Genomic DNA, 14097 nt, shown 5'->3' on the forward strand with positions numbered 1-14097 from the left:
CAACCCAGACCAAAAACCATGATCAGTCACACAGTTATTAGAAACCTAATTTCAAGTCAGCACTTATATGATAGTGCTACAGGCAGTGGTTCAGATTCAGGAATGTAGCCATAACATGCAAACTGATACCCACAAGCCTTTGGAGAACAAAATCAGTAGACTTAATCTTATTTCCACTGTTTCTGGTGGAACTGAGTCCTGTCTCAGCAGTGAAAGCAGCAGAGTTTGGCCCCAGAACTTTACTTACTCAAGGCAAGATCCAAAGCCTATAGAAGCCAAACCCTTGGATAAATTGTACTGTAAAGCTTGAGTTGACAGTTACAGGCCTCTCAAAGCCCACAGTCACATTTCCCACTCACTACATTGCCATTTCTTATACCATTCAATAACAAAACTATCAATGAACCAACCATTCATTTCAGATAGAACTGGCTAGTAGTGACAGCAGAGAAACCAGACTCCAGAAAATAACCAGACAGAATAATCCTGGGTAAGATCCTTAAAAATTATCTTTAATTGATGCCAAGTATGAACAGATGAACAAGTACAGAAGCAGGTAAAATTGCATAGATGAAAACTATGCATTTCAAATAGCTCAAGAACTCATAACATTTGATGTTCTAAAAATGATAAGTCAAATGATTTCACTACTGGAAGTAAAATGAGCTGTAATGTGACAATGAAGTACATACTTGACCCAAAGTGTAAGCGATTTGTAAATGGTGGACGTAAGTACAGCTGTGTCAGCTTAAATGGTTTGTTGCCCTGATGGTGCACTTTCATATGGAGACTATTCAGTTTATATATTTCACATTGGTAATAGTTGATCTTTAAAATCAGAGGTATGTCTGAGATGCCATATACAGTTCTACTGACAGCTGTTATTTATTCATTCCAAACCGACATACTGCAAAAACAATAGTTTACATGTAAAGGAAAGGAAAAAAAGATTTCATCTTAGCAGGCTATAGGTAAGGGTTTGCTGAATTTAGTCATAAAAATATCATTTTTACTTTTGTACAAAAGTAAAATATACATTTGATCCCAATTACATTATAGAAATGTCACTGAAACAATAACATGGATCAAAGACTGATGCACCTAACACAACTGAATGCAACGTCTTCATTTTATTATAGAAACTAGAAATGGAAGATGATTCTTTTTTATAACTTGTAGTGACATTTTCTAGAGCCTGTGAACAGGTGAAATATACAGAATTACATAGATACTAACAGATACTTAGAGACAAATTTTAGTTAAGACCTCAGTTTCATTTTATTTCCTTTGAAAATATCAAAGCATGATATGCCTTGACAGCATAAATTGTTGACCTCACCGGTGGCAAGTTCACCTGTACTGAGTGAACCAGTAGACCACCCTGAAGTTTCATTTTTGCAGATACAAATACTGACACCTTTAAGAATACTTGATAAGCATTTAATGAAAAATAAATTCTCTACACCTGATCAGGTAAAGCCAGAATAACAGAAAAAGAAACTCAGCCTGAAATAAGTCCAGCCAAAATTGAAATGCAGGTCTCTGGTTAAAGCATCTCAGAAAAGGAGCTTGTTTCAGACTTGCGATATGCAGGTCTGGAACAAACTTGCCATATAGTGCAATTGCAAGGACAGCTTTCCAATTTCATGCAGCTCTGTGGCCATGGAGGGTAAATCACACATTCCTGCAAGTCTGAAATTACTGTGATGATCAGTGGCATCAGGCTGCTGGAAGCCTACGGGATCAGACCATTCCTGGAAAAGCTGCAGTACTTGTCTCTTCTTTATGCTAGGGGAAATTAATAAATCCAGAATGGCACCGCTCTCAAAACAGTTATCAAGCTAATATTTGGAAAGGAATATATTCTCTCCATATATCACATATGTATGCAGAAGATCTTATTCTAAAATACAACTTTCCACCTTTTTCTAATAAATGTCAGATGTTCCTGTCCAGGTGTTTATTTTGTTTTGGTTAATAAATGTGCATATAAGAAACAGCACTGTCCAAGTATGGAAAAGAGACACTTGCTCTCAGTACCTTATCCTTAAAAATATGCAGGTTTACATATTACACTTGGGCTTCAGCTCTCTCATAATAGAAACAAACTTCCTGTACTTCTGTCTAATGAAAACAATTGTCCCTTAGTAAAAAAGTTGTCAATAGAAGTTGCTACTGCTCCAATTTTTCATTTGGGCCAATGCAGCCTCTAAGAAATGATACACAGCTGATTTGCCAAGAAGGGTCTGATCCCTAAGATCTCTACTTGGGCAAAATCACTGCTAAAAACAAGAGGACTTATGCTGATATTTGTCCTGTCTCTAGTGCCTCATACTGTCTTTCAAGTGCTTGTCCACGTGATCAACAGTACATCAGGCTAAGCATGTGCACAGTTAGAGACTTTGTAAGTGGAAATTAATTTCCTTGGGCCATGATCATTTGTCAGTGTAACTCCCCTGAAGGCAGCAGGATTGATTTTCCTCGCACCTACAGATGTGTAAACCAGGAACAAAGGAAGGAAATCACTGGAACTGTTGCCAGGAACAACATGTTAGCCCTCAGTAAGCCAGGCTGTGAATTTCCAGCACTCACATACTAAAGAGTTTTATAGCATGTGGCTGCACTCTGCCCAGTCACCCCCTGCAAAGTAGGGTCAGTTGCATTATACTTAATGACTACTAAAGGCTTGTCTATCTGAATGAACTTGTGAGGCAGATGAGGTAAACTGCATTAAGCCCCATTGTGTTCAGAATTAAAGCAGCCTTAATTCAATTCAGCTTACTTTCCTTCCAAAAAGAATGACTCCAAATCAGATTAAGGTTGCTTTTATACTGCAACAGAATGTCCATGCTGGGCTTTAAAGCAGTTTAACAAATCTACTTTAAATGCACACCTTTCATTAATTTGGATTACCTTTCCTGAAGTCCCCAGTGGAGATAAGGCTTAGAGATTCCATGCAGGGAATCTGCATGGGTTTGCTAGAATGCTGTGAACTCTCACCCTGGCTTACTGCACACTAACTTCCTCGTGAAGACAAGTCCAGTTCATTGTCTCTGCTGGAGCTGCCACACAGAGGATTTGAGGTCTTTGCAGTTTGGCAGCAACCTCTCAGTTCTGTGAAGGAAGGCGTACAGAGTTTTTTATTTTCACCCTTCCCCTTGCTCCTCTGCCTGTTTCCTAGTGCTTTATAGCTAAGGAAGGTTAGGACCAGATAGGGAATTTTAGCAATGATACCAGTCTATGGGATTTCCCGCCCACTGCCTCTCCAGTCCTACCTCTGCACCTCACTGCACTGCTGCCTTCCTCATGCCATAAGAGTTCCCTCATCCCCTTCACTGAGTGAATGAAGAAAAAGCTGTATGGGGGGCAACTAAGGAGGCAGCACAGAGCAGAGCCTGGTAAAGGAGGCTTGGGTAGTGACTCCTTATGCTGGAACTGCTGCCTTGCCGCATCAAAGTAGAGCCCAACTAAGACTGCCGTATCTACCGGTTTCTCTGTCCAGCATAACACGGGCATCACTTCCAGGAGGTCCCTACCAAATGAAGGTCTCTTCTCTCTTTCAGAGATGCACTAAACTGGCCATCAGCTCATTTCCAGTCCTCTTCCACTGACACAAACAACCCCATAGAGCTCATGTGTGGCAAAAAGAAACATATGCCAAAAGTTGTAGAAAAATGAAAAAGGAAAAAAAAAGGAAAAGGAAAGAAAGAAAAGGATGCTTCCTGGTAAGAACAGCAGTTTGTTAAGTGCACCTTCAGGCCCACAAAGACATTTCAGCACTCCTGTGTAAGAGCTTTTTTTGTTTGGTTTTGGGGTTTTTTTTGTGTGTCAAACTTGCCAAAAATGGACGCCTATGCTACATGAGGTTAATTCCTGTACTCCATATGTATTGAGATCCTTTGCAGCGAGCTATAAATGGACAAAGCAACATTCAGGCTCCCCAGACCACCCCAAGTCTTAATGATCCATCCCGGTCTCCTGACAAAGGAGAATTGCTGCATGCAGCACTTCTATGCAGAATGAGTATCATTCTGCTCATTAAACTAAGGTGTGCATACCCAGCTATGGCAGAAGTTAAGTTACCAAAGTGAGGCCTCATCTCCCCAATGCTGCTTTCTGATCATCAGTCCCACAGCACTGAATTGATTATTGCTGTTTAGTTTAGTTGGTTGGCTGTTTTATAAGCTGAATGCAGCATTCAAGTCCGTTTTGATATGAAAAGTTATAGCCTAGAGGTCAAGAGTTTGGGAAGATCAGGACCACCAGAATTTAATACGGGGAGGGGTGTAGGATGGGCAGGGGCCTGAGCAGAGGACAGGAAGGGAGCTTTACAACATCTGCCTAGAGGATGTAATGCCCTGTTTTATCTGATGCTTTGCATATCTTGCAGGAGTTATAACTCCCTCAGCTCTTCATCACTTTCTCATCATTAAGATTCACAGAAGCCACACAGTGAGAAATAAAAAGTCAAGTCTTTCTGGAAACCTAGCAGATCAGGCTTGTGCGTAACCGCAGAGTTAGGGTTTAGGGTTTTTTTCACTCTAAGTGCCTTGATTTTATACACATGTATATATATTTATACACATATATACATATACCAGAAAGATAGGGGAAGAAAGGATCTGTACAATGTGGAAGGAGAGTGTTCAACAGCAGTTGGCCACATGCTAAGTGCAGAATGAAGATCCTCAACTTTGTCCATTTAAAAAATAAAGATTAGTGCCTACATTAGCTCAGATCACAGGTTATTATCTTCCAGGGCCTAGCAGTCAAGGTTGGCATATTGCAGAAGATACCTTTTCCTAGTGTTGCTTCCGTCACCAGATGATGGTGGGAGTAAGGTTAGGGACCAGAAAGAAGAATATGGCTCAAAGGATCTGTGATGGGATTTAAGATCTGACAGACTGTCGAAAGGGGATGGAGGAGGAGGCAGGGATGGGAGGGCACTGGAAAGCCTCTCAAACCTACCTGCTGGGGAATCCAAGGGAAAGAAAAGCACAGCCCTGCAGTCCGATTGCCTGACAGGGTGATGCTGCAGTTCATGCTGGTCCCTAGTTCCTCCTGCATCCTGCCATGCTGGGACAGGCTGCCAAAAAGACATCTCAGGGAAAGGAAGGGCAGGTACAATGATGGCAGCAATGTCTCTATAAACAACCTAGGGAAAATTGAAATCTTGCATAAACACAACTATGAGTTATTTGGCAGAAGCAAATGCTGAGCACTGCAGCATCACACTGGCTGGGGACGGAAGATATCCCATGGGTGCTGGTGGTCTCTGCCTGCCTCTTCTGCGTCCCTGTCACTCTTTCTTTCCTTCTTTCCTTCTTTTCTTTCTTTCTTTCTTTCTTTCTTTCTTTCTTTCTTTCTTTCTTTCTTTCTTTCTTTCTTTCTTTCTTTCTTTCTTTCTTTCTTTCTTTCTTTCTTTCTTTCTTTCTTTCTTTCTTTCTTTCTTTCTTTCTTTCTTTCTTTCTTTCTTTCTTTCTTTCTTTCTTTCTTTCTTTCTTTCTTTCTTTCTTTCTTTTCTTTTCTTTCTTTCTTCTTTCTTTCTTTCTTTCTTTCTTTCTTTCTTTCTTTCTTTCTTCTTTCTTTCTTTCTTTCTTTCTTTCTTTCTTTCTTTCTTTCTTTCTTTCTTCTTTCTTTCTTTCTTTCTTTCTTTCTTTCTTTCTTCTCTTTCTTTCTTTCTTTCTTTCTTCTTTCTTTCTTTCTTTCTCTTCTTTCTTCTTTCTTTCTTTCTCTCTTTCTTTCTTTCTTTCTTCTCTTTCTTTCTCTCTTTCTTCTCTCTCTCTCTCTTCTCTTTCTCTCTTTCTCTCTTTCTCTCTTTCTCTCTTCCTTCCTTCCTTCCTTCCTTCCTTCCTTCCTTCCTTCCTTCCTTCCTTCCTTCCTTCCTTCCTTCCTTCCTTCCTTCCTTCCTTCCTTCCTTCCTTCCTTCCTTCCTTCCTTCCTTCCTTCCTTCCTTCCTTCCTTCCTTCCTTCCTTCCTCTTCCTTCTTTCTTTCTTCTTTTTCTTCTCTTTCTTTCTTACCCTGCTCTGTGTTGTCCCAGGAGACAGCACAGAACACTCCTGACAGTGTGTTGGTGCCTTGCCCTTTCCTCCACTATCTCTGATCATCTCAATTCCTGGAGGCACTTTCAGCAATTTAGGGGATGTAAGATAAAGGCACTGCTCAACTATCGAAATCAATCTGTTGAGTCTCTTCAGTGAGTTTTAGGGGAATACAAGAAAGTCTCAACTAATGACTGCAAAAGAAACCAGCTGCTGCAATTTGGATGCATATAATAGATAAGTTTCATTTACATTCTGAGAATGCACCAAAAAGCATGCATCTGCACCTTTCAACTATAAAGGATACTAGGTTTTAGGTGTTGCTATGTATAACTTGACTTCTTAATTTTCCATTTAGCTTTCCCTTTAAGGGATGGGATATGTTCCTTTCCGACAATGCCTGGACAAAAGCCAACACATTTCCCTGAGCAATGCAGGAAAACAATCAGGTTTCTCTAATCAGTTCATTCAGGCCCTCAGTCTATCAAGCACTTTTTTTATTTTGTTTTTATTGTTATTGTTATTATCGTTATTATTATTATTATTGAGTTCATGCATTAATTAATTCAAGTTACACCTTAATCAAATAGGCCATAATGCTGAATATTTGAACATGCTTTGATCTCCAAAAGTTATTGTTCCCATTTGACTAACATACGCACTTAAATACAGTACTTTAAATTACTAGTCAACGATTTAATAAATTAAGGAGTGCACTTCTGGTGAATGCAAATCTAAAAGAAAAAGAAAAGAAAATATAAAAGAAAAAAAGAGAGGAAAAGGACCTATTTTTAGAAGATTCAGTTCAAACGAAAGCTTATCTGCTATTGTCTGAGGTAACGTTTCAGGCATGCGATTATAAAATAAATAGTATCAAATTCAAACATGCTTATATTAAACTCCATTGTGCTATCTTGCAACAGAGGGGCTTAAAGTTTTATATCCAGTTCTGGACAGGGAAAAGGAAAGATGTGTTTAAATCATCTGCATGTAAGAGAACTTAGCAGCATTGCAGATGTTTTGTCTTCAGTTTTGTTTGCTATTTTCCTTTTAGAATAGTTCTTCTACGGACAGCAAAAGAGACCAGGCTTAAGTATGTTTTTAATAAGGTGCTGTGTGGATCTGTAGATTGGAAGTGTGTAATCTTTCACATAGGGGGCGGAAAGAAAATTTGCACTCCTCCATAAAAACCATGGCAAATGCTTGCTGCAGGTTTTTGCTAACTTTTTAAAATTATTATCTGATGCACTTTCTTGCAACTGTGCAGTTTTGAAAAATATTTTTACTGGAATCCATGCATATGCTTTATAGTTCTAAAAACTGTCTTGCTTCATTTAAGGTAACTTCATCAAAAAAAAAAAAGAGATGGGAGAGGAAGAGTTTAGGTCTAGCATCATACAGCTTAAAACTAAACTAGTTCAAATGGTTATCATTTACTAGGTGAAAAATGCTTTTTAAAAATAAGCAAAATCTTATCTTTCATGGATCCTGGAAGCTTCTTTATCACTGAGCAAAAATTCGCAATGCAACAATGCATTTACGAGGTAAATAAAGCATTCAAAGACTATCAGTAAAGCATCTACAAAGTGTGACTGTGTCACTAAAGTCTTCAAGCTGTGAGTGGGGGTTTTGTTTGGTGGTTTTTTTTTGTTTTTGTTTACACATCAGTCAGCAGCTTGCTTTTATTAACGCAGTTTTGGTTGGCTACAGGGCAGTTGCCAGTTCTGAGATTAGCCTCTCTAAAATTGTCTATGCTATTATTCATATCCTCTTCGATTTCCATGTACTCAGACTTGCTGATTGTGGAGGAGCTGCGGCGACTGAGATCACTGTCAGATGCTAAATTAGGGGAGCTAACGTGAAGTAACTGAGCCTGTTCTTCCCCTTCTGTTTCTCGGTGGTAGAAGTAGTTGAAGTTGGACACGATGACAGGTACAGGCAGGGCAATTGTCAGCACACCAGCGATGGCACACAAGGAGCCTACGATTTTGCCTCCAATTGTCACAGGGTACATGTCACCATAGCCCACAGTGGTCATGGATACCACCGCCCACCAGAAAGCATCAGGGATACTTGTGAAATGAGACTCAGGTTCTTCAGCCTCAGCAAAATATACCGCACTAGAGAACAAGATCACCCCAATGAAGAGGAAGAAGATTAGTAAACCTAGCTCTCTCATACTGGCTTTGAGGGTCTGTCCCAGAATCTGGAGGCCCTTAGAGTGCCGAGAGAGTTTGAAGATTCGAAAGACTCTTACCAGTCTGATGACTCTCAGGATGGCCAAGGAGGTGGCCTGCTCTCCTTTCTGAGTCCCCTCCCGCTCGGCCATCTCGGTGCCCAAGGTGATGAAATAAGGGATGATGGCCACAATGTCAATGAAGTTCATTATATTCTTGAAGAATTCAGTCTTGCTGGGGCAAGCAAAGAAGCGCACCACCAGCTCAAAGGAGAACCAGATGATGCACAGGGTCTCCACAACAAAGAAGGGATCTGTGAAGATGTTGGATTTGTAGACCTGGGTGGTGTTGTCAGTGCGATGCACTGTATACTCCTTGTCCTCTTTCAGTTCAGGTAATGTCTCTAGGCAGAAGATCACGATGGAGATGAGGATCACCATGACAGAGACTATTGCAATGACCCTTGCAGGCCCAGAGCTCTCTGGGTATTCAAAGAGGAGCCATACTTGGCGCTGGTACTCCCCCTCTGGCAAGGGTCTCTCCTCATCTTTGATGAATCCTTCATCTTCCCGGAACTTCTCCATGGCTTCCTCACCCAGCTCATAAAATTTGATCTCCTCAGAGAACATGTCCAAGGGCACATTTACTGGCCGGCGAAGCCGCCCCCCAGACTGATAGTAGTAGAGGATGGCATCAAAACTGGGCCGATTTCGGTCAAAGAAGTACTCATTGCGCAAGGGGTCAAAGTACCGCATGCGCTTCTTGGGGTTGCCCAGCAGAGTGTTGGGGAACTGGGCTAAGGTCTTCAGCTGTGTCTCAAAGCGTAGTCCAGCAATGTTTATCACTACACGCTCACAGCACTCATGGTCATCATGGGCAGCAGGCTGGTAGCTATCCTGGGGGTGGCCAGGTAGCGCAGAAGTCTCATCCATGTTCTCTCCAGCCATCACGGTCATGGTGGTACACGGGAAGGGGGACCCAGGGGCAGGGGATGAGAAGAGAGGGAGAGGGACTTGAGAGGGGGAAGAAGGGTGGAGGAGAGTAGAGAGCCCCAGGGCAGTTCAGTGGGGGGGGAAGGGGGGGGAGGAGGGGAGGGGAGGAGAAGGGAGGGAAGCTCAGAGTCTGCAGGGAGGGGTGATGAGTTGGGATGGAGAGCTTGAGGAAGGGGTGGACAAGCAGCCTAAAGGATGGCAGTACCCAAAAGGGGAAAAGAGTGGTGGAATGAAGGCAGAGGCATCAGGGATGATGGGAGGGTGAAGAAAGAGGGAAGAAGTACCTTTAGGGAAGGAAGAGGGCAGGTAAGGTGAGGGGTCCTGTCCCCCAGGCTGAAGGTCTATGGAGTGCACCCCCAGGCTGGGGTCCCCTCCCCAGCCGTCTCCTTTTGCCTTTAACTTGATCCGTCCACTTTTCTCGCCGACTCGACCATCACTGCGGCTGCTGTCACAAAGTTATCACACACACACACACACACACACACACACATACACACAAATAAATAAATAAATACATAGATAAATAAATAAATAACGGGGCGGCTGGGAGGTGAGTCCTTGCAATGCCAACTCAGCAAATTTCCATCACCTGCCCCCCCACCACTGCCCCAGTCCTCTCCTCTTGTGCGCTGGGGAGGGAGGGTTGGAGATAGTCTGCTTTTGAAGACATAAAGCTCACTTGCAGGACGGAGGCTGCCAGGGAGGAGAGAAACATAATAAACCAGCCCCCAAGCTCCACCACACACACACGCTCAGGCGCAATGGATTGGCTTTCACACTAGCAAGAACATCCCGCTCTGCCCACTACGGAGCACATGCAAAGCCCTACGCGTTCCCACACATCCCCGGACACGCACCGGGGCCTCCAAGGCAGGAAGGGGCCAATGTGGACCCTGCGGTGCCCTGAGCACATCAGGAGGGCTTCCCACGCAACTTCAGTGGGGTCAGCTCCTACAATAAGTCTCCTGACCACCACGGTCCCCACTTCACAGACGGTGGAGGCTTAGCTGAGCACTGACAACTTCATCATACCAATTGGGGGGATTAGGGGAGGGGGAGCAAAGCATCTCCTGCCCGGCTCTGCAGCAGCTAAACACACTGAAAAGAAACGGGGGGAGGGAGATCGACACCCCAGTCCCAAGCTGTCCAAAGAGAGTCCAACAGAGCGGGAGGGGAGAAGGGGCTTTTCCTTACCTGCTCCGAGTGAGATGCGCTGGTTAGGAGTAGGAGCCAGTGCCGGAATGCGTCAAGTCGCCTTGCAGCAGCATCCAAAAAAACCAAACCAAAACAAACACCGCAGCGGCAAACTCAACCCTCCTCCTCCTCCTCTTGAGCCCCTCTTAATAATACAGTGATCGCTTTACAGGGCTGCCTGCGAGACACTGAAATATTCATACACTGTCTTAGGCTGCACCAAAGGCGAGTGGGTTTAATTAGTTTCTACCGAGAACCGCAGTGGGGGGTGGCGGGGGGGTGGGGTGGAAAAGAGTGCAAAGTACCTTTTACAAAAGGCTTGAGTTAGTAAATAAAATGAAGGAGTCCTAGATAAGTGCTGGCTTTCCTGCTCTGTTCCCTTAAGACAGCTGGAAAAAGCGCCGGGCGCCGGGCAGCGGCGGCTGGGCAGATGTAAGAGAGCCGCAGTCCTGCAGCCGCATCCTCGGAGTCGGTCTTGGCTCGTCCCGGCAGCAGCAGCAGCAGCAGGAGGCAGGAGCTGGACGCGTGTGGCAGGAGCGAGAGGGCTGCTGAATGCATAAGAGCAAGGAGCAAACTCGAGCCATTTCTTGACGCTGCAGTATCAGCAGAAACCTGAGAGCTGTTTGGTGCAGCTCGGGGAGCGGGAGGGCGGGGGGGGGGGGACGGGATACGACGGGGGACGGGACCGGAGGGAGGAGGGGAGGTACGCCGCCCCCCGGCCGGCCGGCCGCCTCCGCCGCCGCCGGCACCGCGGCCCCCGCCGCCGCGGCACGCTGCGCGCCGCGCCCCCGACGCAATGCAGGCGGCGGCCCCGCCGGCCCCGGCCGCCCGCCCGCTGCGGGACACCGCGCCGCCCCCGCCCGCAGCGGGGTGCCCGCGGAGAGGGGATGCCCGAGCGGGTGCGCGGAGCGCCCGGCCCCGCCGCGCAGAGGGGCGGCGGGGAGAGGGTCGTCGCTTTTCCCCGCCCGCACCCCCCGTTCCCCGGGCGGCAGCCGGCTCGGCGCTGCCCGCGGGCCCACCGCGGCACCTGCAGAGGAGGCGGCCGGAGTGGTGCAGGGCTTTGCACATCCCGCACGGAGCGCGATGCCGCAGGCGGGGCGGGCGGCGGCTGCGCCTGCGGTGCCCGGAACCCCCCGTGGTGCGGGGCCGGCCCGGCATGGAACGGCGCGGAACGGCTCGGCCCGGGGTCCTGATGCTGCTGCCGGCCCCGGCCCCGGCCCCGGCCCCCGGCCCGCCCTGCGCTTGGTAGCCGGAGCCTCCCGGGTGTAGTGGTGGAGGCTGGATCCCGAGCGGCGTGGCCGAAATTGGGAGGGAAGAGTTAAATCGGCAGGCAGCGTTATTACAGGGAAATTGCCCTTTCATGCTGCTTTATCCCACTGAATTCATTTAATTGATGAATCACATAACTTCGAAATGGAGAAGACCCATTATGTCATCAGCTTCCCTCCACTGCCAGTGCAGGATTGTTCCCTACAGTATATGATCATGTACATTATATAAAAGCCTGCTGCTCACTTTGTCGAAGCGGGAGAGGTGATCAAATACAACCTGGGCCTGTGTAATTTGAAGCGCTCCAGAGCTAAGTAACACCAAGTTCATGTTTAACAGACCTGGTCTCATTAGCTTTCCACTGCATAATACATTATCTTCACTTAAGATCACCGCTTTGGCAGTCCAAATATACTTAACTACCTGACCTCACGGACGGTTTCAGCCTCTTCTTCCCTTCCCCTTATTTATCCCCATGTTTTGTTGTTTTGGGATGGGGTTTTTTGATGGTGGTGTGGTTTGGTTTGGTTTTTTTTTTTTTTGCTAGAGTGCAAACCATTGTAAAATACTCTGGCCCTAGCTGTGCTGCAATCACAGCTACTTTGCATGCTGCATTGACCAGCCCTGGTGGAAGCAAAAGTGCAAAGAAAAAGAAACAGATTTCCTGTCTAGCCTGGTATAGGCTTTTTTTTTTTTTTTTTCCAGTAAGCGTCACATATGCTGAAAGTTTTTGAGAAACTTCTGGTGAAGTTCTGAGCAAGAGAAAAGTCTCTTTCTGACACTCCCAGGAAAAACAATCAAAACACTAAATAAAATGAGAGTCTTCTAGTGAAAATCACAATCACTACTTTTCTGTCTGGTTGTTCAGCAGCTCAGCATCAGGACCCAGCCTTGGACCCAGCAGTCCTAGACCCCGTACAAACTAAACCCCCCCAAAAAAGAAAGGCAGTCCCATTGCCTATACTAACCGGGCTGTTTTTCCACCCTTCAAGAAACTCAGCTACAGCCTTTGACTCAACATCCTCTTATGGCAGTGAATTCCACGCCTGGATGACATGCTGCACAGAGCTGACTGCAAAGTATTCGGAGGGCTCTGCATTTAGTGCGCTTGGAAGAGCTTTGCAGAAATAGCTCTGTGATCTAGCACTCACCCGGCTCTGGTGCAGTATTATATCCCCCCGTACTAGTTCAAAGGCAAATATATACGCTCAGGAGTGTGATGAAAATGCAGATCTGACAATCAGAGACCTGAGTTCAAGGTGCTGTTCTGCCCTTGGTTTCCTGCATGATTGCAGGCAAGTCTATACATTCTGCTTTTGTATCTGAAAAACAGGACTAAAAGTGCTTCCTTTGCCTGTCACAGCTGCTTAGGCTGTTTGTTCCTGAGGGCTGTCTTAGCACAGCAGAACCAAAATCCTTATTGGAAGCTGTGGGTACACCAGTAACAACAACAACAAAAAAGAAAATAAAAAAGCGCCCTTTGTTTTTTACATTACAGGGCAGTAAAAGGACAAACTGGGATGTTCTTACCCCTTCCTCATTTTGAATAGCTTTGAGCTCTGTGATTTCTCATTCCAATCTAACTAACATTACTGACAAGCAGTCATGCTGGAAGGTAAATGCCTTGCTAAGAAAAGTGGACTATTAGCCATAGGGTCACTGAAAGTATTGTTAAGGTACATAGAGTAATGAGCAGTAACACTAAGGCTTGCAAAGAGGTCATACGTTACACATTACAGTGCTAAGTAGCTTGAATTAAATGCTGGGGAATGGAAGGAGACTCTGACTTGCTGCCAAATTTGAAGTCAGGCTGCTGATATTTCATGCTTTCTATATTACATAAAATGGCCACCAGCAGTTGAACTGGTAATTCTCCCTCAAGGGTCAAACTGGGAAGTTCTGTTCAGGAACAAAAGTTTTCTTGGGGAGACTACAAGTTGCAAACAGTCAAAAGCTCGAGATAAACAGCAGGCAGTATTTAAAAAACATTTAGAGCAGCTGCTTTTAAAAATCCCACTACGCACCCCTCTGCTTCCATAGACGCCAAAAAAGCCGTTGCTGTTCCTTTCCTTACCTCTTACCAATGGCCCAGCTTCGCATGGTGGTAGGCCTGGTGGTACAATGCAAATGATATTATGCCTCTCTGGTAGCTGGTTGCCATGAGAAACACTTCCACTTGAACTCCCCCATGGAAAGTGCATCCAGCCTGGTGTGGTAGTGCGGATGAGCACAAGCAGATGGGGAAGCAGCAGGCGTTCTGAGTTGCACAGGTTGAGGAGCTTTGCTGCCATCTTTGATGGCTGCTGATGTAACTTTTTGTAGGCAACCAGAACTGATAGACTCCTTGCATCAAAGATAGGTCAGCACAGCAAAAGCAGAACTGTTTCTGCAAGTTCAAAGCCTTGCCTTGTAGAGAACGCTGA

The 14097-nt window shown here is 45.3% G+C and overlaps 1 protein-coding gene and 1 long non-coding RNA gene across 3 annotated transcripts; both read right to left on the reverse strand.

Annotated features, from left to right (window-relative positions):
- Nucleotides 1-491: 491 nt before the first annotated feature.
- KCNA1 (potassium voltage-gated channel subfamily A member 1) lies at nucleotides 492-9335 on the reverse strand. Of its 2 annotated transcripts, XM_064462252.1 has the most exons (2): nucleotides 8300-9335; nucleotides 492-5155 (listed from the first exon to the last, which is right to left on the reverse strand). In XM_064462252.1, exons 1-2 carry the CDS (start codon nucleotides 9173-9175, stop codon nucleotides 4763-4765), a joined length of 1269 nt encoding a protein of 422 aa, XP_064318322.1. In that variant the 5' UTR covers nucleotides 9176-9335; the 3' UTR covers nucleotides 492-4762. The 2 variants fall into 2 exon arrangements, with proteins under 2 accessions (XP_064318322.1, XP_009499778.1); XM_009501483.2 differs by lacking the exon at nucleotides 492-5155 and having other exon boundaries at nucleotides 5975-9335.
- A 237-nt stretch (nucleotides 9336-9572) lies between these two features.
- Nucleotides 9573-11044, reverse strand: LOC135315266 (uncharacterized). Its single transcript, XR_010374689.1, has 3 exons — nucleotides 10711-11044; nucleotides 10406-10593; nucleotides 9573-9656 (listed from the first exon to the last, which is right to left on the reverse strand). It is a non-coding gene; the product is annotated as an uncharacterized LOC135315266 (long non-coding RNA).
- Between the last annotated feature and the right edge of the window lie 3053 nt (nucleotides 11045-14097).

Source organism: Phalacrocorax carbo, chromosome 1 (genome assembly GCF_963921805.1).
Source record: "Phalacrocorax carbo chromosome 1, bPhaCar2.1, whole genome shotgun sequence".
Taxonomy (NCBI): Eukaryota; Metazoa; Chordata; class Aves; order Suliformes; family Phalacrocoracidae; genus Phalacrocorax; species Phalacrocorax carbo.